General features: G+C 35.7%; 1 protein-coding gene across 1 annotated transcript in view; it reads left to right on the top strand.

The window, feature by feature from the left end:
• Nucleotides 1-24,314, top strand: part of SELENOF (selenoprotein F) — a 43,188-nt gene that overhangs the window by 14,733 nt on the left and 4,141 nt on the right. Inside the window, exon 3 of the mRNA XM_024565446.3 lies at nucleotides 13,466-13,529. Within this exon, the coding sequence (XP_024421214.2) occupies nucleotides 13,466-13,529 (64 nt within the window). The remainder of the gene's footprint in view (nucleotides 1-13,465; nucleotides 13,530-24,314) is intronic.

Here is a 24,314-nt window from a genome sequence, read left to right as displayed (position 1 = left end):
CTACTGTATCTCTGAATTGCTGGTCTGAAGGTTTGGCTAGTTACCAAACTAGAGCACCTTGTGGGAGAAAAGAATCCACTTAGCTGAATTACTCATCTAGCAATTAGCAAGTTACTTCACCGGAATTTACTGTTCATTCAGTCCCGATTGTGGCAGGAGGAGGTTCAGAGTAAGGGGTAAGAGCACAGGCTCTGGAAGCCAACTGTCCAGTTGCAGATCTTCTGCTGTTCAGCTGGTGATCTTGGGCAAGTTACTCGATGACTTTGGTACCTATTTATTCCTTTATAAACTGGGGATAATAATAGTTACTGTCTCACGGGTTGGTTATGAGGATTGAATGAGTTAATATGTGTACTGCCTAGAAAAGTTCCTGGCATTATGTAAGTACTGGGTAAATACTTGGGGCTGGTGGTGATGACGTTAGTAATAGTTGTAATATCTGATTTCTGATCAAATAAAACAAGAAACAAATAAATTTTGGAGAACTCAGAGAATAGCACAATAATGATTGCTATTGGCAAAATAGACAAAGGATATAGCATGAACTATTAGATTTGCCTGTGATAAAAATTTGGAACAAAATCTTCTGGTACTGCATTTTGAAGCTCCTGGATCAGTTGAATCAAGAAGAAATATGATAGCAAAACTAGTAATATGAAAAATTTTATAGTTTGCAAGTACTGGTTTATGTGAAACTTAATATAGAAATAAATTATGTCAAACATAATTTATGTTACCAATTTTGAGTCCTGCTGATTGACATAATAATAAGGAAAATACTGCAAATTTGAACTTTCAAAGTTATACCATTTTGATCATTTTAAAATGCGTTATGTAAAATTGCATGTGAAGAGAGAAGGTTTTACTACTAACATTTTTCAAAACCATTTACAAAGTGAGTTCAGTTTTCTTAGGACAAACCTGTTCCAAAAATTGCATGAAACCCACGTTTCAAAGTGTTTTTTAAAATAAAATGTATTACTGGCTTTCAGGCTTTTTCAGATGGCAGATCGCGTAGAAGCCATGAGTCTTTGAAACCAGAAATAACATAACCGAAAGCAAATTAAACTATGTTTGCAATATAAAAATAATCACTGAAAAAAGCAAGCTGTTAAACGAATCACGAATTCTAACTTTCTTACTAACATTCCTCTGCTCCTTATATTTTAAATCTAATACTGGATAACAGATTTTAAAGGCTTAATAAAATTTGGGGAAAGAAAAACTTAAAAGTAATTTTTTTAAAAAACCATGGATTAAGAAGAGATTTCCCTTATTCAATATTGGAACATCTTGGTCTCATTCATAGAATACTAGTAGAAGCCTAGGCTGCAGATCACCAAATTACTGCTTCTGGAAAATAGCTCAATAAATAGTTCAGGTATTTGATGTAGGGTTGCTTTTTTATTTCTCTAAAAAAAAAATCTACTTTTTAGATGATACTAAAACAAAATAAAAGTATTTATCCTCAATAATTATTATAATTCACTGGATTTGAACAAATGGACCAAAGTACATAGTGCAGAAAATAATTTTAAGAGTCCAGTTAGATCCCCTCCCTCCACTTCTCAGTCCATTACCTGCTTGGAGTTAGGCTGATGCTACTTGGCTGGCTGTGTAGAATAGCATTCCTAGTATTCTGCCTTCATATTTACCTGCACTCCAAGCAAGCCAGAGAGAGTCTACAGAGGCAATAGTAACATGTATAGTTCAGTGAAAGTGTATCCCTTTCTCTCCTAACAGTTTTTGAAAGAGTTGAATTTTCATCTCAGCTTCATTGCTTACTAGCTTTGTGGTTTCTAGCCAGCAAATTCCAAGATTTTCAGTTTTATTGTAATAATTGCATTGTCTCATTTTTTAGTATTTCTTTTACCTTGGTCATGTGCATTTTACCTATTCTCTATTTAATCCTCACAATAACTCTATAATGTAAATACTGTGTAATTCCTGTTGAACAGAAGAGGAAACTAGGGTGTAATCTGCCCAAAGTTACCCAGCAGTTGAGTGCCACAACTTGGCTTCATCTGCACTGTTTGACTCCAGAGAGCCCCAAGTTTTTAAACTCTATTTTTGCCTCTCATCTTGAAAATGTTAATAGGAATACTTACGTCACAGAGTTACTGTAAGAAAATGAATGAGTTAAATGTAAAACACCATTTGGCTTTCTGAAGACCCCGTTAGATTTATAGTTAACAATTTTGTTAACACAATTCCATCACTGCTTTCTATTTAAATTATCAAAGCTTTATTCCTCAGTTTACCAGATGTTAGTGGCTCCCATTACTTGGTGTTTTTCAAGAATATATTAACAAATTTGGCTTTAAGGCACAACCAACCAAACATTTTAAATAAGTCATGTAATGTTTAAGTCTGGTAAAATAATCAAAATATTTAGTTACTTTCCGTTTACTTGGAAATTCTGTAGCTAATTTCAGAGTAATTTAGAGGTCATCTTAAATAGCTAAATGGTTCAAGACAGTGGCAAATATTAAGCTTTAGCCCATAGAAATAGAATGCTACTGATGTGTAAAACATAGGAGGATGAAATGGAGGTTAAGCTAACTATGTGTGAAATTGTAGCCACTAAAGAAATTTCATAGATGCTTAAAATAGCTGAACTTTTTTGTATTGTCTGTAGCTTCAATACATGAACTGATTCCTTCAAAGGGAACTAAATATGTCCTCAACAAATTATTCTAATTATAATATAAAAACATTCACAATGAAGCTTTTTAAAAAAAAATCTAAGGTTTGGCAACAGTTCAAACTCCGTGTAAAATCACTAAGGCTCCTGAGTAGCAACAATACTAAATAATGACACAGATACTGACTTAATAATAATAGCCACTAGCATTCATTAAGTTCTCATTATATGAAGGCGCTGTTCTAAGCACTTTATTTTTTAATTATATTTTATTGATTATGCTATTATAGTTGTCCTGATTTTTCCCCCTTTGTGCCCCTCCACCCAGCACCCCCCACTCCCTCAGGCAATCCTCACACCATTGCTCACGTCCATGGGTCATGGGTGTAAGTTCTTTGGCTACTCCCTTTCCTATACTGTACTCTACATCCCTATGGCTATTCTGTAACTACCTGTTTGTACTTCTTATTCTTTTAACCCCTCACTCATTCTTCCATAGCCCCCTCCCATCTCTTTATCTTTAACCTTTGGCATTTTAATTATGACATGTCCTAGAGGGGCCTCTTTGGATCCATCTTGTTTGGGACTCTCAGTGCTTCCTGGATTTGGCATGTCTACTTACTTCCTTCAGCAAGTTAGGGAAGTTTTCTTTCATTATTTTTTCAAATAGATTTCCAATTTCTTGTCTTTCTCTTCTCCTTCTGGCACCCCTATGATGAGAATGTTGGATTGCTTAAAGTTGTCCCATAGGCTGCTTACACTGTCCTTGTTTTTCTGGATCCTTTTTTCTTCTTGATGTTCTGATTGGTTGTTTCTTGCTTCTTTATGTTCCAAATCACTAATTTGATTCTCGGCTTTATCCATTCTACTATTGTTTCCCTGTAAATTGTTCTTTATTTCAGTTAGTATATCCTTCATTTCTGACTGGATCTTTTTTATGCTATTGAGGGCCTCACTCAGTTCCTTGAGTGAGCATCCTTATAACCAGTGTTCTGAACTCTTCATCTGATAGATTGCTTATCTTTATTTCATTTAGCTCTTTTTCTGAGGTTTTGATCTGTTATTTCACTTGGGCCATGTTCTATGTCTCCTCATTTTGTCACATTCTGTCATTTGCATATTCTATTTTAAAAGGACATAAGCCCTTACAGTAATTCATTATCTTTGGGTTACCTTACAACTACATTTCCTAGATGTATCTACCTCAGTCAGAGTAAATGTTTCATTTATACACTAAATACATCTTGGTATAGGCTCTGAGAATGCCAAAATACGACAGTAGTCACTGTCCTTGAACAGTAGGAGAAATAGATGTGGAGATTGAACTAGAATGTAGTTAGCAGCATATCCTATTGAGCCAAAACCTAATATTCAATTTCTTAAAGATAATCACAGAGAGAATCAGAAATAAAATAAAAGTTGGAAGGAGGAAGGAATCAATAAATCTCTTAAAGGTAATGTATTGGGAACTATAAATATAACCATGTTAGTCTTTATGGAAGTGACCAACAGAACTAAAAGTAAATAGTTGTTAATCATTAGAGAAGTGACCAACAGAAGAACTAAAACAGTTTAAAAGTTATTGAGTGGGGGATGGGAGGCAGAAGAAAATTTTTACTTATATACTCTGTGCTGCTTTACTACTAGTACTACTACTACTACTACTACTACTACTTCTTTCCCCCAGATGCATTGATTTTTATTTTTAAAGGATTCAGTGAGCCTCAACTAGTGTGGCTCAGTGGACCAAGTGCCGGCCTGCAAACCAAATGGTCATCAGTTCGATTCCCAGTCTGGACACATGCCTGGCTTGCGGGCCAGGTCCCCACTTGGCAACCACACATTGTAACCAAAAATATTCATGTTCTGTGAAAACACACAGAAGAAGGGTATAACCATTTTACAGGTCAGATAAATATTACCACCCGCTTATATAGAAGTTGATACCTATGATAAGTTGGGAAAATAATTGGGTAAGGCCATCTCTGGCAGAAGGAAATGTTAACGAAAAGGCAGAGACATGAGAAAGATAGCCATCTACGACACATCAGATAGCTTGGTTATGATGAAAGATGGTGACTATTAAGTGTGGGGGGGGGTCCCTTGCTTGATAAGAAGTTTTAACTCTACCCTATAGTCAGGAGAAAAAATTAAAGATTTTTAAGCAATAGACTGGCATCAGATTTGTAATTTAATAACTTTTGTTGGTGATGTAAACCATAGTTGATAGGGCACAGGGAAATGCTGTTACCAGAAAAATAACATAGAGCAAGATACAGGGGCTTAAGCCAACACAGTGGTAGAAATAATGGAGAAGGAACAGATCTGAAAAAGATTTAGGCAATAAAACCTACATGATTATTGACTTAGCTGAATTGGAGGGGGTAGGGATGAGAGAGGAGCTTCCTAGTGTTCCTACTGGAGACACTGGTCACCTCAACTCAAGAAAGCTATAATGGATTTCAACTAGTTACAAGGTAGCCCCTTAAGGCAATGGTGGGTGGGAGAAGGGGCAGCGACAGAAGGTAACCTTTAATAAACTATACCCTTTAGCAACAAATTGCCTTTTCAGTTTACTTTTTGAAGAAATGTGTTAAAAGTTTTATTTTGGCCCTGGCTAGTTGGTGTAGCTCAGTGGATTGAGCTGGGCCTGTGACCCAAAGGATCTCTGGTTCAATTCCTGGTCAGGGTACATGCCTGGGCTGCATGCAGTCCAGGTCCCCAGTAGGGGGTGCATGAGAGGCAACCACACATCTACATTTCTCTCCCTCTCTCCCCCTCTCTCTTTCCCTTCCCCTCTCTCTAAAAATAAATAAATAAAATCTAAAATACAATAGCCTTATTTTGAAGGCCATGAATTTTATCTGGGTACCATAAAGAATTCTAAAACTGATAGTATACTTGTCAAACAGCAGGCGAAAAATAAAAATGTGTAATGGCCTGGGTTTTTGTTCCAATTTTATATGGTTGCTCTAAAGTTTTGAATAATACTATTTAAGCTTTTCGATTATTATAGGCTTCTTTTTGTATCTGTTCTTAAAGTTGAAATGTCTTAAGTGATTAATTTCTGTAGGTCGAGAGAAACCATAATTTGTGCTGGCTGTGTTTCTTGCTATTTCATATATTTGTAATCTTTCTTAAAGGTGATCATAATTGCCCCCTTTTTATGACAATTTTTTCAATAATGGAGTGGTAATAGCAACACTAACACAAAGAAATGCATTCTCCTTTGAAAAGCAGCTTTTGCTGCCATAAATAGAACCTTCATTCATGTTCCATTGCTGAGGCTATTGAAAGTTTGGATGTTGAACCATATTTTGTCTGGATCTCAGTTTTTCAATTTAACGGGAAATTGGTTGTATTTTTTTATACATTTAGGAGCAAAAAGACATTGAATTTTGTATTATTGAGTACTCTGAACTAGTTTGCCACTTTCTAAAATATTTTATTTATTACTACTAAAGGTCCCAGGGGTTTTATTAAAAACTACTTGCTGCGACATTCAAGCTTAAACTCGTATTTACTAACATTTGGATAATTTTAGCTAGTGATGTTTTGTCAAGTTATTTCCTTTCATTGTATGTTTTCTAAGTATCTGTAGAATTGAATGCATTGTTCCCAAGTGATGACCCTGGATTATTCATACTTGTAGCTGAAGTATGCACGGAAGTACGTCTTTATCTGTGGGTTGTGTTTGTCTCTAGGTGAAATTCTAATCAAACATTCTTACTGCTTGCTGATGAAATTCTCGTTGTTTTAAGTGCATGCACAAATGCTATTCCACTTAATAGTATTGAAAGAAAACTCACTCTTTTTTCCCTCAGATTCCACAGTTGAAATGTTCTAATTTAGAATGGGGTAATGTCCAAGAAACATTTTTATTTTATTTATTTATTTTATTTTATTTTACTTATTTTTGTACATTTTCATTGAGCTGTCTTAGTGGAACAGTGCTTATATCTTTATGGAATGATTCCCCCAGTATATTCTTACTTCTTTGGAACCTAATCTGAGTTAGGTCTTACTTTACCTTGCTTGTTTTGTAGCTTTCTCAACCTTAAGGCAGAAACTAAAAATACTAAAAGGAATAGCATTTTAATAGTATGGGAGAATAAGTTTTAAACTTAAGGAGCTCCCGTAGGCATAGTGATTCATTGCTTTATATTTTTTCAGAGTTCAATAGAAAGTACCTAAAAGTGAATACTATAATCTCAGGGGTATAACATTACAGAATTATACTTTGCCATCTTGGTTTGCTTAAATGTATTTCCCTAATGCTTCGTATTCATTCATTGTTCCTATGCAAGAATGCCATCAGAGTGTGTATGAAAATGTCAACAGATAAACCATTTGCCTTATATATATAGTTATCTCTTAATTGGTCTTTACTCTCAGAAAACTGATAGGTTTCTCACAAAATTTTGAAAAGATTTCAAATTTGAGACAAAAGTAAATATGAGGGGGGACCCCAAAAAAGGGGGGATTATCTTCTGGAGGGCAGACCCTTTGTAGTACAGGCTCCCCCCACTAGGTGAGTGTTCTAGGGACCCATCTGTATCCGTGTTCCAGCTGGCATTGTTGTGAGAGGCTGCATTCAGCTTCAGTGAATTTTTTTTTTAAGACTCTCAACACATTTGTCCATTTCATGATGGGTGATTTAGGAGTGCACCTGCCCACACAGTGCTGAGTATTCAGCCGTGCTTGACCAAAAACAGCATGACCCCCATGCCCCACCCTCCCTACTCACCTGATCTCACCCTGAGCAACCTTTTTTTGTTTCCTGGGATGAAAAAAGTCCTCAAAGGGAAACTTTTTGCCAGTGTGGAAGAGGTGAAACAAAAAATAGCAGAAGCACTAGAAGACATCAAAATTGACAAGTTCAAAATCTGTTTTAAGCAGTGGAAAAAAATCTCAGTAGGTATATTGCATCAAATGGGGAGGACTTTGAAGGTGACTGAAGATTAAATGGGTAAGAATACACAATTTTTTACAAATAAATTCTGGTTTTCGGGGGATCCCCCCCATATCTTCTACTTCAGTGACTTAAAGTGAAATCTTGTCAAAGGGTTACCATTAGATCACAAAAAATTTAGTGCCCTAACTATTTGTCCCTCTGACATTGTAGCTGATTGTTTCTAGCACTCCAGGCATTTTTTTAAATATCAGAAAGTACGGAATGATTTGATGAGGAATAATGAATTACAACTTAAAACTTTAACAGATCACTAAACGTGTGGTTTTGATTAAAAACATTTTCCCTGAGAATTAACTGGCCAAGACTTTTATACAGAAAGTCTTTTTGTATACTTTCTGGGCAAGACTTTTATACAGAAGATGCAGAAGCAGAGCAAGGAAATTATTTGATTGGATACAGCTTAAGTAGTTGCATGTTTGGGGAAATCCCAGTTGACAGTGGTTGTCTTTAGGTTTTGATTTCTTAACTGTGAAGCATTTACAGACTTGGGCTTTGGTTTACTTACATAGGCTGCTAATGTCTTAGAACCAACCCAGTCTAATGGCCTCCTTATTTAATTTACAATACCATGCTGTATGAAAATTTGATATTCAATTTGACTTAGTTTATTTCAGGGTTTTCTGTTGTCCTGTATTTTGTCTCCCCTTTGTGCCCCTCTGCCCTGCATCCGACCTCCATCCAGCAATCCCCCCCTTAGTTCATGTCCATGGGTCATTAATATAAGTTCTTTGTCTTCTCCATTTCCCATATTAATCTTAACCTCCCCCTGTCTGTTTTATACCTACCATTTATGCTTCTTATTCCCTGTACCTTTCCCCCCATTCTCTCCCCCTCCCCGCTGATAACCCCCCAGGTGATCTCCATTTCTGCAATTCTGTTCCTGTTCTAGTTGTTTGCTTAATTCATTTTTGTTTTTTAGGTTCGGTTGTTGATAGTTGTGAGTTTGTTGTCATTTTACTGTTCATAGTTTTGATCTTCTTTTTCTTAGATAAGTCCCTTTAACTTTTCATATAATAAGGGCTTGGTGATGAGGAACTACTTTCATTTTACCTTGTCTGAGAAGCACTTTAGCTTTGCTGGATAGAGTAATCTTGGATGTAGGTCCTTGCCTTTAAAAAAAAAAAAGAAAAAATTCTGCCTTGGTTGGTGTGGTTCAGTGGATTGAGAACCAGTCTGAGAACCAAAGGGTTGGTGGTTCAATTCCCAGTCAGGGCACATGCCTGGGTTGCGGGCCAGGTCCTGGTTGGGGGCCTTCGAGAGGCAACCACACATTGATGTTTCTCTCCTTCTCTTCTTCCTTCCCTTCCCAGTTCTCTAAAAGTAAATAAATAAAATCTTTAAAAAAAAAAAAGATTTTCTGACTGTCATATTTCTTTAGAGCCATGGATACCATCACCAACAACAATATAGGGTCCCATGATTAGGCCATATGTACCCTGGGAGCTTTCAGGTCCTGGGTATTAGGAGAGCAGATTGGACATGGAGAGTGGAGGAGATATATATACACAGGATCTGGCAGAAGTAACACCTGCTTGGGTGTGGTTGGTAGAGTAATAATATGGGTGTAATAATTTATAGTTTAATTTGAACATTTCACCTAAAATGTCATATGTTGTGCTTGAGAGTGATATTGTTATGTTACAGAATCACATGCCTATGATTTTGTAATAAAAGATTTTGTAATAAAAAAGGGGCTTTATTTGTGCTGGACCCTGTATATTAAGTGCTTAGTGTTGGAAAGTAGAATATTTCTGACATGGACCTGGTTTATAGATTTGTGCTGGTTATGATGGTGGCAGTAAAAGTTTAACAAGTGCAACACTTTTTTTTTACATTTCAGAAAATGTACATAACTCAAATGTTCCCTTTTTTTCAGTGTTATGAATTATTCTGGAATCTAGCTATGGGAAATAGCATACACCATCTTTTGTCTTGCTGTGAATCTGAACTGTTTTGTAGCAACACAGACTTTATTTATAGCAAAGTTATCACCATAAAATAGTTTCAGCTTTTTTCTATACATGAAAACGTCATTGTATGAAATTTTATAACAAGAGGTTGCTCGTGTGGGTGGAGGAGGGGGTGTGAGTCATTATATTCCAACAGTAATTTATCAGGGAAATCTTTCTACCATGAAAGGAGTACATTGTCCCCCAAAATTAAGAAAATACATGAAACCAATAGAATCTAAAGTTGATATTTATAAAATTAAATCTTTATTATACTTAAAATGTATTTATTTATAATTGGGAAAAAATAGCTAACCACAAAGCTGAAATTTATTTTGAGAATAATAACTAAAAATCACTTACTTTTAAATGAGAGGAAAATTAGTACATACAGAAATCCTGTTACAAATAAGGTAAATTAGTTATAGAGGTATTGACATATTAATAGTTAGATAATTCTACTTCCCACCTAGAGGACCCCTATTTGAAGCTTAGGGAAATCTGGCAATCATACGTAATATGGAAATAGGTATGGACTCCAAAAGGGAAAAAGTGCAGTTTGGGGTATCATTTTTTTATTTGTCTAAAGGTGTCTGTGTATTTCTATTTAAATTATTTGACCTAGTAATATAGAAGCCTAATAGAATAATGATGTATAATACCTAGAGTTAGATTTTCTATACAAACAAGTCTTCTCTAATACATATAGATAATACAAGCCTGCTATATATAAGTTATATAATTTGCTTCTTTGATTTCTCTTCTAATGGTATTTTTGCATAAATGTTTGAGGTTCAACAATTTTGTATGTCAGTGATGTTACTTTAAAAGGTAAAAATGATAAGGATGAAAGTCAAGGAATTAAAAGTTTTAACCTGCTTTAACCCTCTCATACTTTATGCCCTTGAGAACTCCTGTTATACATAGCATGTATTGCCTTGTGTGCAAATTTGTGTGCTGCCAAAATGTAAGATGTTGAAAATTTAACCCAATTTGTAGCTAATTTAAATTATTTACTCACCATGAAAAACAAATGTTTTCCTAAGAATACTACAAACTCATAAGTAAAATGCCACCTTAGCATCACAAATTAAATCTTTTAGAATTGGACTTTAATAATGTTATGTAGCTTTGAGTTACATTTCCTTTTTGTTTACCCCAGAATGCAACTAAGCACAATCTAGTTTAGAAAATATGTCGAAGGAACTTGAAATATTTAGAAAGTTATGTGATGAAAAAAGTGGTTAATTCTGTTAAATGAATAATTTTCTGTATTCAGCACACATACATTGAGCACCTTTGTGTCCAGTTCTGGGAGAATTGTGATATATAAGACGTTTCCTGCCCACAGGGAAGTTACAGACTCTCTGTAGTGTGTTATTATGAGACCTGAATTCTGTGGAAAGTCCCCAGTGGAGAGTGTGAAACCAAGAAAAGTTTTCCTGGAGAAGGTCACTTCTGAGCTGCCTGTTCATTAAAGAATGTGCTTCTAATACTTTTCATTAATCAGTTGGTATTTTGTGGTGCAGAGAAGTGCTTTCCATGAATGGGATACAAGTATACTAGGAGGCTGAGTCCTTCAGTCTTAGGACAACCAAATGGGGACTAGGTGAGCAGGGGCCCCAGTTACAAGCAGCCACCTCCCTTTGTCCCAGTGCGCCATATGGCTCCGTGTGTGAGGATGTGAAGAATACTGGGAAATAGTGGTGTAGAGAATGCCGTTATCACTAGAGATTCCACGGGGTCACAAACTTGCTAATAAAAGATAAATCTAATAACCACATTTTAAAATGAACTTTTTTTATTTTCTAAATTCTGATAAAATATACATAACATAAAATTCACCATTTTAACCATTTTAAGTATACAGTTCAGTGATATTAAATACATTGATATTGTTGTGCAATGTCACCACCTATCAACAGAACTTTTTCATCTTCCTGAACTGAAACGCTATACTCATTAAACAATAGCATACACAGACAGTGCTTCTCTCCCATAGCTCCTGGCGACCACAATTCTGTCTCTGAATTTGACTACTCGAAATACCTCATAGAAGTGGAATCACCCATATGGTCTTTATCCTTTTGTAATTGCCTTATTTCACTTAGCTTAATGACTTCGGGATTCATCCATGGTAGAGTATGTGTCATAACTTCCTTCCTTTTTAAAGCTAAATAACATTTCACTACATGTATAATACCACATTTTGTTCATCTATACATTTGGGTTGGCTTCAGCTTTTGGCTATTGTGAATAATAATTGGTATGCAAATATCTCTTCACCTCTGCTTTCAGTGTTTTGGGGTATATACCTAGAAATGGAATTTCTGGATCATATAATTCTATTTTTAATTTTTTAAGGAAGCACTATTTTGTTTTTCAGAGTGACTGTATGACTTTACATTTCAGTAGCAAGCAGTTCACAAGGGCTCCAAATTCTCCACGTGCTCACACTACCACTTGTTTTCTGTGTTTTTGATAATGACCATCCTAATGAGTGTGAAGGGGTCTCTCATTGTAATCTTGATCCCCATCCCCCTAATGGTTAGTGATGTTGGACATCTTTTCATGAGTTTATTGGTAATATGGTCTGATATTTTTTAAGATACTTGAGGATGAGGAGACTTGTCCAACCAAGATTAACCAAATCTTACTCAAAAGCAACTTATTTTATAGAATTAGATCAGCCTAATCTTAAATGTTTTACTGCTACAAAGAATTTCAGCAATCCTCAATTTTCAGTCTGAAATCCATCCATGGTTACAGAGAGTCCATGAATAGCTGAATTAAAATAGAATTCCATGAGTCTCACAGGTATTTTGGACCCTTAATATCTTAAGAACTACTGATACAGCCTAGAATCACCAAAGTGTGAAAAAGTCACTGTCTCTTGGGTAGGTGAAATTAAGGTGACTTTTAAATTTCTGCTCTGTGCTTTTCTGTATTTTCCAAAGTACCGAAAATAACCATCCATAGTACATGTGATTTTTATGCTATTTTAAAATTTAAAAGGCAAAATTTATCTTTAGCTCTTGGATGTACAATTAAAAAATGAGTGGGAAAGCTAAGAAGAAATGAAATGGACATAGTGTGCTCTTACCATTGCCTGCCTTCTCTTAGAGTCACAGCATTTTCAAGTCACTACAGAAACCACGGGCAGGCTCCACAGCTACAAAAAAAAATGATGCTTACCATTGAATCCATTTCAGCTGAATTGACTACAATAAAATACTTGTCTTTGAGTTTTTATAGTGAGCTTTCACTATAAGGAGAATGCAGGTTCTCTATCTGGAAAAGCAGCGTTTACCACTGATTTTTTTTCAACTTAAATTTATTAAGAAAAATGTTTACATTAAAATCTTTCTAATGAGATTTTACGAGTTTTCCTATAATATATTTACATAGTACATACTATATTTACTTGTTAAAGGTATTGTGTTTTTGTATTGTTTAAATTTATAACTGAGTGCTTAATTTTAGAAGCAACTATAAAGAATCTCATTAAGTATCTATGTTGGATAGATGGATACATACCTTCGTTCAATTTAGCATCCTAAAAAACCATAGGACATCTTTAAGATTTTTGTGAAGAACTTTGTAGGACATCTTACCCGTGCAAATTCGTTGTCAAGTCTCCATATCTTCCTCGATCTTTATGGCTAGGTTTAATTGTACTCCAAGTACGGCTTCACCTCTCTACCATTTAATGTCTTCGGGCCTCTGTTTCCTTGTCTGCGGACTGGAACTGGATAGTTCTGTCCAGCTCTAGCATTTGTTAGATGTATGTATGTGCTTAACTGTCATGTTTATGCTGTGAAATTTCAGGTTTATTTTGTAACTACATTTTTAATTTATACAAGTTTTTTAAATTTCTGGGGCCTTTTTTATTTCCAGCTATATGCAGGAGCTATTCTTGAAGTCTGTGGATGAAAATTGGGGAGGTTCCCACAAGTCCAAGGTATGTAAAATTAACTCCAGTAAATTCTCAGTTTAATAATATAAAATCAGCATTTCACAAGAACAATTTTATTAAATATTCCTACAAATAAGAATTTTTAAGATTATACTTTCTCAACAGCATATGAATTTTTTCCACATCTTTTTTCATGGAAGTGGAGTATTATAGTAATTGTTGAATACAAGATTACTTTAAGCAAGCATGGTATGTGAAATCTAGATTTAAATGCAATACATGTTGAGATGATTAATATTTTGAAAGGAGAATCTGTCCTTTACCAAGTATAAATTTTGCGAGACCCTTTGTTCTATCAGATGTAAATGTCATCCCTTTAAATACCATTTCATTGTGCTACATTTTAAATGTAAATTGATTTATATAAAACTCCTAAGGAACAATAGCATTAGTGAGATTAGTGAGACTAGACCTGTGCTCAATGACAAAACATCCAGAATAGAATTAATTAACATAAAACTTGAGGTGCAGAAGGGAGGAAGTCGTTCATCTTGTATGTCTCTACAGGAATTTTTTTTAAGATGTTATTATCTATTTTAGACAAAGAGAGGGAGAGAAACATCAATGTGTGGTTGCCTCTTGCACACCCCCTACTAGGCACCTGGCCCGCAACCCACACATGTGCCTGACGGGGAATCAAGCCAGTGACCCTTTGGTTCACAGGCCAGCACTCTATCCACTGAGCCACACCAGCCAGGGCTTCTACAGGAATTTTTAAAGAGAATTATATGAAAGGATGATTGTAAAAGAGTATTTATTCTTTTGGTTGACATCAGTAATGGAGCTTTACAGTTCCAAAAATACTTGGGCTAAAGCTTTTTTCTACTTTGTCCTTATATTTCACTTGAAAATCAGTTTTATGAAATTGAACTTTTCTGAAGGTATCAACCAATGGGTGTTGGTACCAGTACAATGCCAACAGGAATCCTCATGTTAGGGTGTGGTGAAGAAAATTGTATTCAGTGGAAGCAACTCAATTGTGATACAGCAAGGCTGTGGAACAGCACAGCTATGGAGCAGCTCAGTAGTGTTACAGCTCAATTACGAGGCAGCCCTCTCAGGCTAGACAGCTCTGCTATGCTGTGCTCTGCTCTGGTCCAGCAAAATGTCTTCATTGTTTCAGCTCCAGTCAGGGAAAAACAGTTTTGTTCTCCAAGCCATAAGGGATCTGACTTACATAGAGAGAAGTGCCTGCCCCTGGTGCCTGATTGGTCCAGCCTCATGCAAACAAGGACTCCAAATCCTCAGTTTGATTAGTCTAAAGACACTGTCCTGATTGGTCAGAATGGAGCCACTGTGATTGGTCAGTGAAGATGCTGATGGAGATATAGCTGCACAGCTCCGATTAGACAGGGAAAGTTTCAGTCCTATTGATTTAAATAGGATTTTAAGAAGTCCTTTATGGGGGTTGGCTCAGTTGACAGGAACAGTGTGCATGCAGGCAGACAGCTTAGCTGCTGGCTTCTCCCTTCAGCATGGTTTGCATGAGAGGCTTGTTTAGAAACGGCTGCTATGTTCTGTCTTTAAATTTGAACCCTGTTAGCCACCAGGTGGGTATCCCATTCTCAGGTCAACAAAGTGCTCTATTTGCTGGCTTTCCCATGATTTCTTGCCTTGTTTACTTAATGGCAAGATAATTATCTGGATTTAATATTTTACAAAATTGCCTGTATTAGCACCTGCCGTTTTTTGCTGATATAGAATTGTTTATAATAAAATACTGCTTATTTTGGCACAGAAATGAAATAGAATAATTCGACTTAGGACATTTAATAAATGAGACCCAAAGTAGGTACACATCTAACTAAATACATTCTTTGTTAGAATAAGCACAAATTCTAATGTAGCACAGAATATAACATCTGCATCTGCCTAGGGAAAAAAGTCCTTACTCTGTACTTTGTTCCTCTAACACTTAGTCAGAATTGTACCATAGTTGTTTCTATATAAGTTCTCTGCATGATAGTGTATTCACTCTTATTCCTAGAAGGTTTGGCAGTTGCTTTTTAATTGTATTGATCATTCATATTTACTAATTTTGTTAATCTTTTGTGACTTAGCTTTTCAAGAAGTCAAGAGTAGCTTTGATACAGCAATTGTCCCTTCTATTTGTGATATCAGATTTTATTATGCCCATGGTAATAATTTATATAGCTTGTAGTTTAGTTTTTAAAAGTTTGAGTATAGTTTCTCAATCTTTGTAGTTGAACTTAATTTTATATATGTTTTATGTATAGTTAAATTATCAAACCTTTGAGTACATGTAGTCATACTGTCTTGTCCTTTTGAAAACAATTGGATTTTAATTCTTTGTGTAAATATTTAGTAAGTACAAGCTTACTTAAAATGAAAATGATTGCATAATTACATAGTACACAACCATGTTTAATACAATTATATGTAACACCAATATTTTCTTAGTCCTTGAAAAGCTGGTATATTTTTAAAATAACCATTCTCACTTTGAGACTCACTATCTTAAAGCTATTCTGGAATACGGAATGAAGGAGAATTGCCAGTTTTTGCAATGATTACAAATAACAGACTATTCAATAATTATTAAGTAATCATTGTTTCATAATCTTTGTTATCCACATCAGGTAGCTTCTAAAATTAGCATGATAATTTTCATTATATTTTAATTTAAAATACATTATAATTATTTTTTAATTTACTTAATTTAAATTAGCCATGTCATAAAATAGAAGAGTAAATTAATATGAAATATTTTGAAAAGAGAGAGGGATTTAAATTTTGAAATGTTTTATTCACATTAAACAACTGTGTTTCTGGGGGAACAAAAAGTCCCAGATCATATTTCTTAACCAATTCCAGGTTTCCATCCTAAAGCAGTATGTACTATATAATAATTTCTCTTAATAGATTTGACCCAGTGTTATGTCACTTGCTGTGATAAAAGTAATAATGTAAATAAGTATGTTTTCCTTCTCAAGCAGCATAGTTTTACTATGTTAAAGATTTGTCTGTCTCCAAAAAAGTGTGAATTTTCCCAAATTTTTTAGGTCGTGGCAAACTTTTTCTTTAAAAAGCTAGATAGTAAAAATGTTCAGCTTTACAAGCAACTAGGATTAGTTACTTGTTATCTGGCCTACCTGTTTCCTCTTATTACATCCATTGCCTCTTCTATATAAAAAGACCTTTTCCATAAGGCAGATTTGATTATGTAGCCTCTTGCTTAAAATCTTTATAGTTTCCCATCACAACAGAGTAAATATCAAACTCAGTAGAATCATACATGAGGCCCATCACAACGTGGTTTACTTTTCTTAGGTTCATGTCGCTAGTGCATGTGCAGAACTATTTGCATTTCGTTGAACTTTCAGCTCTAAGTCTTTGCGCACACTACATGTACTCCCTAACTTGTGCCTCTTCCTAAATCTTGTGGCAAACTCTTATTCATTCGAAGTTGACTTCAAGCATTAATTTTGGGTAGCCTTTAGACAGAATTTTTCACTCTCCCTTTTCTTTTTTCATTTAATCTTTATTGTATTTTTTTTATACTACCATTTAGTCCACTCATACCCCTCTTCCCCTAGCAATCACCACACTGTTGTCCATATCCATGAATCCTTTTCCCGTTTTTCGCTCAAACCCCACGCCCACTTACCTCCCCTCCCCACTAGCTGTCATCTGCTCTGCATCTATGAGTCTGTCTCTGTTTTCCTTGTTAGTTGTTTGTTCATTAGATTCCACTTGGGAGTAAAATCATACAGTATTTTTCTTTCTCAGACTGGCTTATTTCACTTAGCAGGATTTTCTCCAGGTTCATCCATACTGTTGCAGAGGGTAAAAATTTTCTTCTTTTTTATGGCCGAGTAGTATTCCATTGTGTAAATGTCCCATAGTTGTTTTACCCACTCGTGGACACTTGGTCTGCTTCCATATCCCAGCAATTGTAAATAATGCTGCAATGAACATAGAGTTGCTTCTGTTCTTAAAAATTAGTGTTTTGGTTTCCTTCCGATATATTCCCAGAAGTGGCATACCTGGGAGAAAGACAGATCTATTTTCAGTTTTTTGAGTTATCTCCATACTGCTTTCCACAGTGGCTGCACCAATCTGCATTCTCACCAACAATCCAAAAGGGTTCCCCTTTCTCCACATTTTCTCAGGCACTTGTAATTTGTTGATTAATTGATGATAGCTATTCTGACTTGTGTGAGATGATATCTTGTAGTGGTTTTAATTTGCATCTCGCTGATGATTAGTGACATTGAGCATCTTTTCATACATCTATTGGCCATCTGTATGTCCTCTTTGGAGAAGTGTCTATTCAGGTCCTTTGCCCATTTTTTAATTGCGTTGTTTGTTTTGTTTTTTGGTTTTTTGGTGTTGAGTTTTGTAAGTACTTTGTAAATTCTAGATATTAACCTCTTATGAGGAGTATTGGCAAATATGTTCTCCCATTCTGTGGGTTGTCTTTTTATTTTGTTGATGATTTCCTTTGCTGTGCAAAATCTTTTTAGTTTGATAATAGTCCCATTTATTTTTTTTCTCTTGTTCCCCTTGCTTGGGGAGATATATCCAATAAAAAATTTCTATGAGCAATGTCCAAGATTTTGCTGCCTATGTTTCCTTCTAGGATTTTTATGGTTTCAGGTCTAACGTTTAAGTCTTTGGTCCATTTTGAATTTATTCTTGTGTGTGGTATAAGAGGGTGGTCTAGTTTAATTTTTCTGCATATATCTGTCCAGTTTTCCCACCACCATTTATTGAATCAACTGTCTTTAGTCCATTGTTTGTGCTTGCCTCCTCTGTTGAGTATTAATTAACTATAAAGGTGTAGGTTTATCCTGGACTCTATTCTGTTCCATTGATCTATGTTTTTATACCAGTACCATGCTGTTTTGATTACTGTGGACTTATATTATAGTTGATGTTAGGTAGCATGATTCCTCCAACCTTGTTCTTCTTTCTCAGTATTGCTGTTACCATGTGTGGGGCCTTTTGTGGTTCTGTATAAATTTTCGAAATATTTGTTCTAGTTCCGTGAAATGTCATTGGAATCTTCATAGGAATTGCATTGAATCTATAGATTGCTTTGGGTAGTATGGACATTTTAATAATTTGGTCTTTTACACCTTCGATTAGGTTTATTCCTAGATTTTTTTTTGGTAGCAACTGTGAATGGGATTGTATATACAACTGATTTCTGATATTAATTTTGTATCCTACCACTTTGCTGAATTCATTTATCAGTTCTAGTACTTTCTTGGCGGAATATTTGGGGTTTAGTATCATATCATCTGCAAATAAAGACAGTTTTAGTTCTTCCTTTTCAGTTTGGTTGCCTTTTATTTCTTCTTCTTCTCTGATTGCTGTGGCTAGGACTTCCAGTACTGTGTTGAATAAGAGAGGTGAAAGTGGACATCCCTGTCTGTTCCCAATCTCACGGAGAATGCTTGTAGTTTTTACCCGTTGAGTATGATGCTGGCAGTGGGTTTGTCATATGTGATCTTTATTATGTTTAGGTATGTTCCCTCTATTCCCAGCTTGCTGAGAGTTTTAATCATAAATGGGTGCTGGATTTTATCAAATGCTTTTTATGCATCTATTGATATGATCATGTGATTACAGTCCTTCATTTTGGTTATGTGGTGAATCACATTTATTTGCAAATGTTGTACCAACCTTGCATTCCTGGATAAATCTCACTTATACATGGTGTACAACCTTTCTGATGCATTGCTGTATTCAGTTTGCTAATATTGTGTTGAAGCTATTAGTGTGTAAGCTCATCAGGTATATTGGCCTGTAATTTTCTTTCTTTGTAGTGTCTTTATCTGGTTTTGGATAATGCTGGCCTCTTAAATTGAGTTTGGGAGCCTTCCCTACTCTCAAATTTTATGAAATACTTTGAGAAGGAGAGTTGTTAGTTCTCAGAATGTTTAGTAAAATTCACCTATGAAGTTGTCTGGTCCAGGGCTTTTGTTGGTTTTTTGTTTGTTTGTTTTTTGTTGTTGTTTTGGAGGGGCTCTTTTTTACTGCTTCATATTCACTAGATGTAATCTGTCTATTCAGATTCTCTGATTCTTCCTGATTTAGTTTTGGAAGATTGTATGTTTCTAGGAATTTATGCATTAAGTCCAGGTTGTCCAGTTTGTTGGCATATAGTTGTTCATAGTATTTTCTCACAATCCTTTGTATTTCTTTGGTGTCAGTTGTTATTCCTCCTCTTTCATTTCTGATTTTATTTATTGGATACTATTTTTTTATTGAAGAGTCTGGGTAAAGGACTTTCAATCTTATTTATCTTTTCAAAGAAACAGCTCTTGGATTCAGTGATCTTTTGTACCTTTTTTTTTAGACTCTAGTTTATTTCTGCTCTGATCTTTGTTATATCCTTCCTTTTACTTACTTTGGGCTTTGTTTTTTGTTCTTTTTCAAGAGCCTTTAAGTGTAAAGTAGATTGTTTGTTTGAGCTTTTTCCTGATTTTTGAGATAGGCTTCTAATTCTATGAATTTCCCTCTTAAGATTGCTTTCCCAGTGTCCCACAGATTTTGGATTGTTGTGTTTTCATTTTCATTTGTTTCAAGGTATCTTTTGATTTCTTCCTTGATCTTGTTGTTGACCCACTGATTGTTTAATAACATGTTATTTGGCTTCCATGTCTTTGAGTGTTTTCCAGTGTTCTTGTGATTGATTTCTAGTTTCATAGCCTTGTGGTCAGAGAAGATGCTTGATATTATTTCAGTCTTCTTAAATATATTGAGACTTGTTTTGTGTCCTAACATGTGGTCTATCCTAGAAAATGTTCCACTTGCACTTTGAAAAGTATGAATATTCTGCTGCTTTGGAGTGAAATGCTCTGAAGATATCAATCAAATCCATTTGACAGGGTATGTCATTTAAGGCCGCTGTCTCCTTATTGATTTTCTGCCTGGAATATCTATCAATTGAAGTCAGTGGGTTGTTAAAATCCCCAACTGTGATGTATTTCTGTCGATCTCTCCCTTTATGTCCATCAAGATTTGCTTTCCATATTTAGCTCTGGCTGGTGTGGCTCAGTGGAATGAGTGCCATCCTGCAAACAAAAGGGTCTCTGGTTCAATTGCAAACGCATATTGATGTTTCTCTCCCTCTCTTTCTTCTTTCTTCTCTCTCTAAAAATAATAAATAAAATCTTTTTTTTAAATGTTTAAAAAAATTTTTTTTAAAGATTTCCTTTACATATTTAGGTGCTCCTATGTTGGGTGCATAAATGTTTACTAGTTATATCCTCTTGTTAGACTGTTCCCTTTACCATTATGTAGTGTCCTTTGTCTCTTACTATAGCCTTGGTTTTAAAGTCTCTTTTGTCAGGTATAAGTACTGCTACCCAAGCTTTTTTTCTTTTCCATTTGCGTGAAATATCTTTTTCCATCCCTCTACTTTTAGTCTGTGTATATCTTTCAATCTGAGATGTATCTCTTTGAGGCAGTGTATATATGTTATTGTTTTCTTATCCATTCAGCTACCCTCTGTCCTTTTGTTGGAGCATTTAAGCCGTTTACATTGGTGATTATAGGTATAATATACTTATAATTATTATTATAAGTATTTAGTGTCATTTTGTTGTTATATTATTTTCCTCTGTTTTTCTTCTTTCTCTTCTTCTTAAAGCAAGCCCTTTAACATTTGTTGCAGTATTGGTTTGGTGTTAACAAATTCCTTTAACTCTTTCTTGTCTGGGAAACTCCTTATTTCTCCTTCAATTTTAAATGATAGTCTTGCTGGGTAGAATAGCCTTGGTTGTAGGTCCTTGCTTTTCATCACCTTGAATATTTCACACCACTCCCTTCTGGCCTGAAATGTTTCTGTTGGGTAATCAGATGACAGTCTAATTGGTGCTCCTGTGTAGGCAACTACCTGCTTTTTCTCTTGAGGCTTTTAGGATTCTCTCCTTGTCTTTAAGCCTTGTCACTTTAATTATGATGTGTCTTGGTGTAAGCCTCTTTGGGTTAGCTTGTTTGGGACTCTCTGAGCTTCCTGGGTTTGTGTATCTTTTTCCTTCACCAGATCAGTTAAGTTTTCAGTTATTATTTCTTCAAATAGGTTCTCAATCCTTTGCTAACTCTCTCCTCCTTTTTGTATTTCCATGATGCAGATGTTGTTATGCTTCGTGTCCAAAATGTTTAAGCTCTCCTCATTTTTTTTTTAATTCTTTTTTCTTTTTTGCTGCTCTGCTTGGGTGTTTTTTTTTTACCTTGTCTTCCAAATCACTGATTTGATCCTCTACTCATTTAACCTCCTGTTTATTCCAGTGTATTATTTATCTCAGATATTACATTCTTTATTTCTGACTGGTCCTTTTTTTATCATTTCTGTGGTTTTTTTCATGCTTTGAGTATCCTTATAATCATTACTCTCACTCTCTATCTGATAAATTGCTTGCCTCCATTTCATCTAGCTCTTTCTCTGGAGAATTCTCTTGCTCTTGTATTTGGGGTCTGTTTCTTTGTCATCCCATTTTGGCTGCTTCTTTGTATGTGTCTCTATGTATTAGATAGATCTGCAAAAACTCTGGTGTAGACCTTTGTCCGATGCTGCTGGTTACTGGCCCCGGTCAACCTATTTGGAGCTATCAGCAATCCAGAGTGTGTGGCTTCTTCTGCTGGGCCTGGGTGTGTGTGGATAGAACCAGGCTGCACACAAAGCCGGCTTTTATCAGCACAGTGCCCTGGTGACAGTCATCTGAAGTCTCACAGAGCTCCCAGAGATCCACCTTAGTTGTTAAACTAATCAATGATTTAGCCTCATGCTGTAATCATCAGCCCAGCTTTAGCTCTATAGGGTGGGGTAGAGTAATTCCTGTGGGCAGGGCTATTGCTTCCTCTCAGGGTGATGCCATTCAGAGAGGAGTGCTCTGCCTGAGAAGGATGGCTCTGGCAGTGTGGGGAATGACTTGGCACAGGGATCCTGGCAGCTGTTCCTTCAGTTCTCTTCCCAGTGCAACCAGCCCCAGACTCTCTTCAAGCATCTCTAGTCCATTCTGACCTCCCTCTGCTGGAACCTAGGGCAAGTAGCTGCAGACTTTTATGCATTGGACCTTTAAGAAGCCCTCTGAGTCTCCTGCCATCTCTCCCTGGCAGACAGAAACCCTGCTACTCTCACAGCTGGATGTTATTTGGGTTCCTTTCCAGCTCTGGTGCTGTAGGCTGGGGAACCCAGCTGGGGCTTAGACCCCACACTTCGCAGGGGGAACCCCCTGGCCACTGAAATATCCCTCCAGATCTTTAGCTGCTATCCATGGGAGCTCAGCCAACCCTCTTGTGCCTCCTGTGCACTCCCTACCAGTCTTACTGTGGTGAAGTAGTTTCTTCTCTCTGTCCTTAGTTATATGGCTTCTCTCCAGCTAGTGTTCAGTTGGTTATTCAAGATGATTTCTCTACAATTTAGTTGTAATTCCACCTTGGTCCTGGGAGGAAGTTAATGTAACTTCCACTTATACCTTTGCTGTCTTATATCTGAAAAGTGCCCTTTCTTTACATGGGTCTATGCCCTTGATAAATTTATAGTCTTCAAACATTTCTTTCCTGGCTTTATTATTCTGACTGAGAAGTCATAATCCTTTAAGTTTATGTTTTTTTCATTACTGTACCTCCGATCTCCCCAGATTCTCTTAATTATTTAGATCACTCTTCTCTGAATGTTTTTAAGTGCTTTTAAATTGTCTTGTTGGTAGGACCCAAATGGCATATAATTTTGCACTCCAGATGGTTTGTATACAATAGTAAATTTTCCGATTTTAGAAATACCCTTTTAGATCCCAGTAGCTTTCATTGAGCACAGTTGAGAATCCAGTTCTATCGTTGTTTGTTGTTGTTCTCCTCTTATTGTTGTTTCTGGTTATGTTATAACATTTTTATTTAGAAATGTTCTGATTCAAGTATATTTACTTTTAATCAACAGGAAAACATCTAATTATCATCCCATGTAATTTTATGACAGTTCACAAGTCTTAACCATACCTACCATAAGCCGTTATAATCAAACTAAATCTTATAACTAATACAGTACATTGTAGGACTGTTTATAATGTGATCAAAGGTATATTATTAGAACCAGTTGAGTATATTTTGTCTCTTTTTTGTATACATTTTCACTGGTTTCTGATTTTGAAAATAACATAATTGAAACATTTTTCTTTAACTTCAAGACATACCATTTCCATTACCCCTTCATACTCCCTTCTGTCTTCTCTTTGGAATACAGAAGATAGATTTTTTTTAAACTACTCTATAGTTAACTCTGAAGAGTCTCTGAATTATAAGAAGAGTTGCACAACTTTCCGAGCAGTGTGAATAGCAAAACAACTTCTCCAAGGGGGTTGCACAAATGAGTGCCGATAAGAATCCCAAGAGAAATAGTGAAATATTTAATCTGTTTTCTCATGACTTCTCTATTTCATTACTTTGAAGTGTTTATAAAACTGCCTTTCTAACTGACAAATAATTAAATTGGTGTTAAGAACATTTTTTGGAAATAGAGTGACTTGATAAGGAATCTCCAAACTGATATTATTGTGCTATTTTTAAATAGTAGAAAATAAACTAGAAAATAATTTACTCTAAGGTCTTTTTGCAAGTCCCTCATATCTCATATAGCCTATCCTAGTGCCATGCATATATAATAAGTACCCAAATGATGCCAGTCCCGGCCTGCAGGGTCCCGTGTTGTGGCTGCAATAGAAACACGGACTACAGAAATCCTCTGGAGAAAAAGGGACGGCAAGGCCACTCTCTAAGTGAGAGAGGGTGAGAGGGCTA

Source organism: Desmodus rotundus, chromosome 3 (genome assembly GCF_022682495.2).
Source record: "Desmodus rotundus isolate HL8 chromosome 3, HLdesRot8A.1, whole genome shotgun sequence".
Taxonomy (NCBI): domain Eukaryota; kingdom Metazoa; phylum Chordata; class Mammalia; order Chiroptera; family Phyllostomidae; genus Desmodus; species Desmodus rotundus.
Note: the sequence above shows the minus strand (reverse complement) of the source record. Positions and strands in the feature narration are given on the sequence as shown.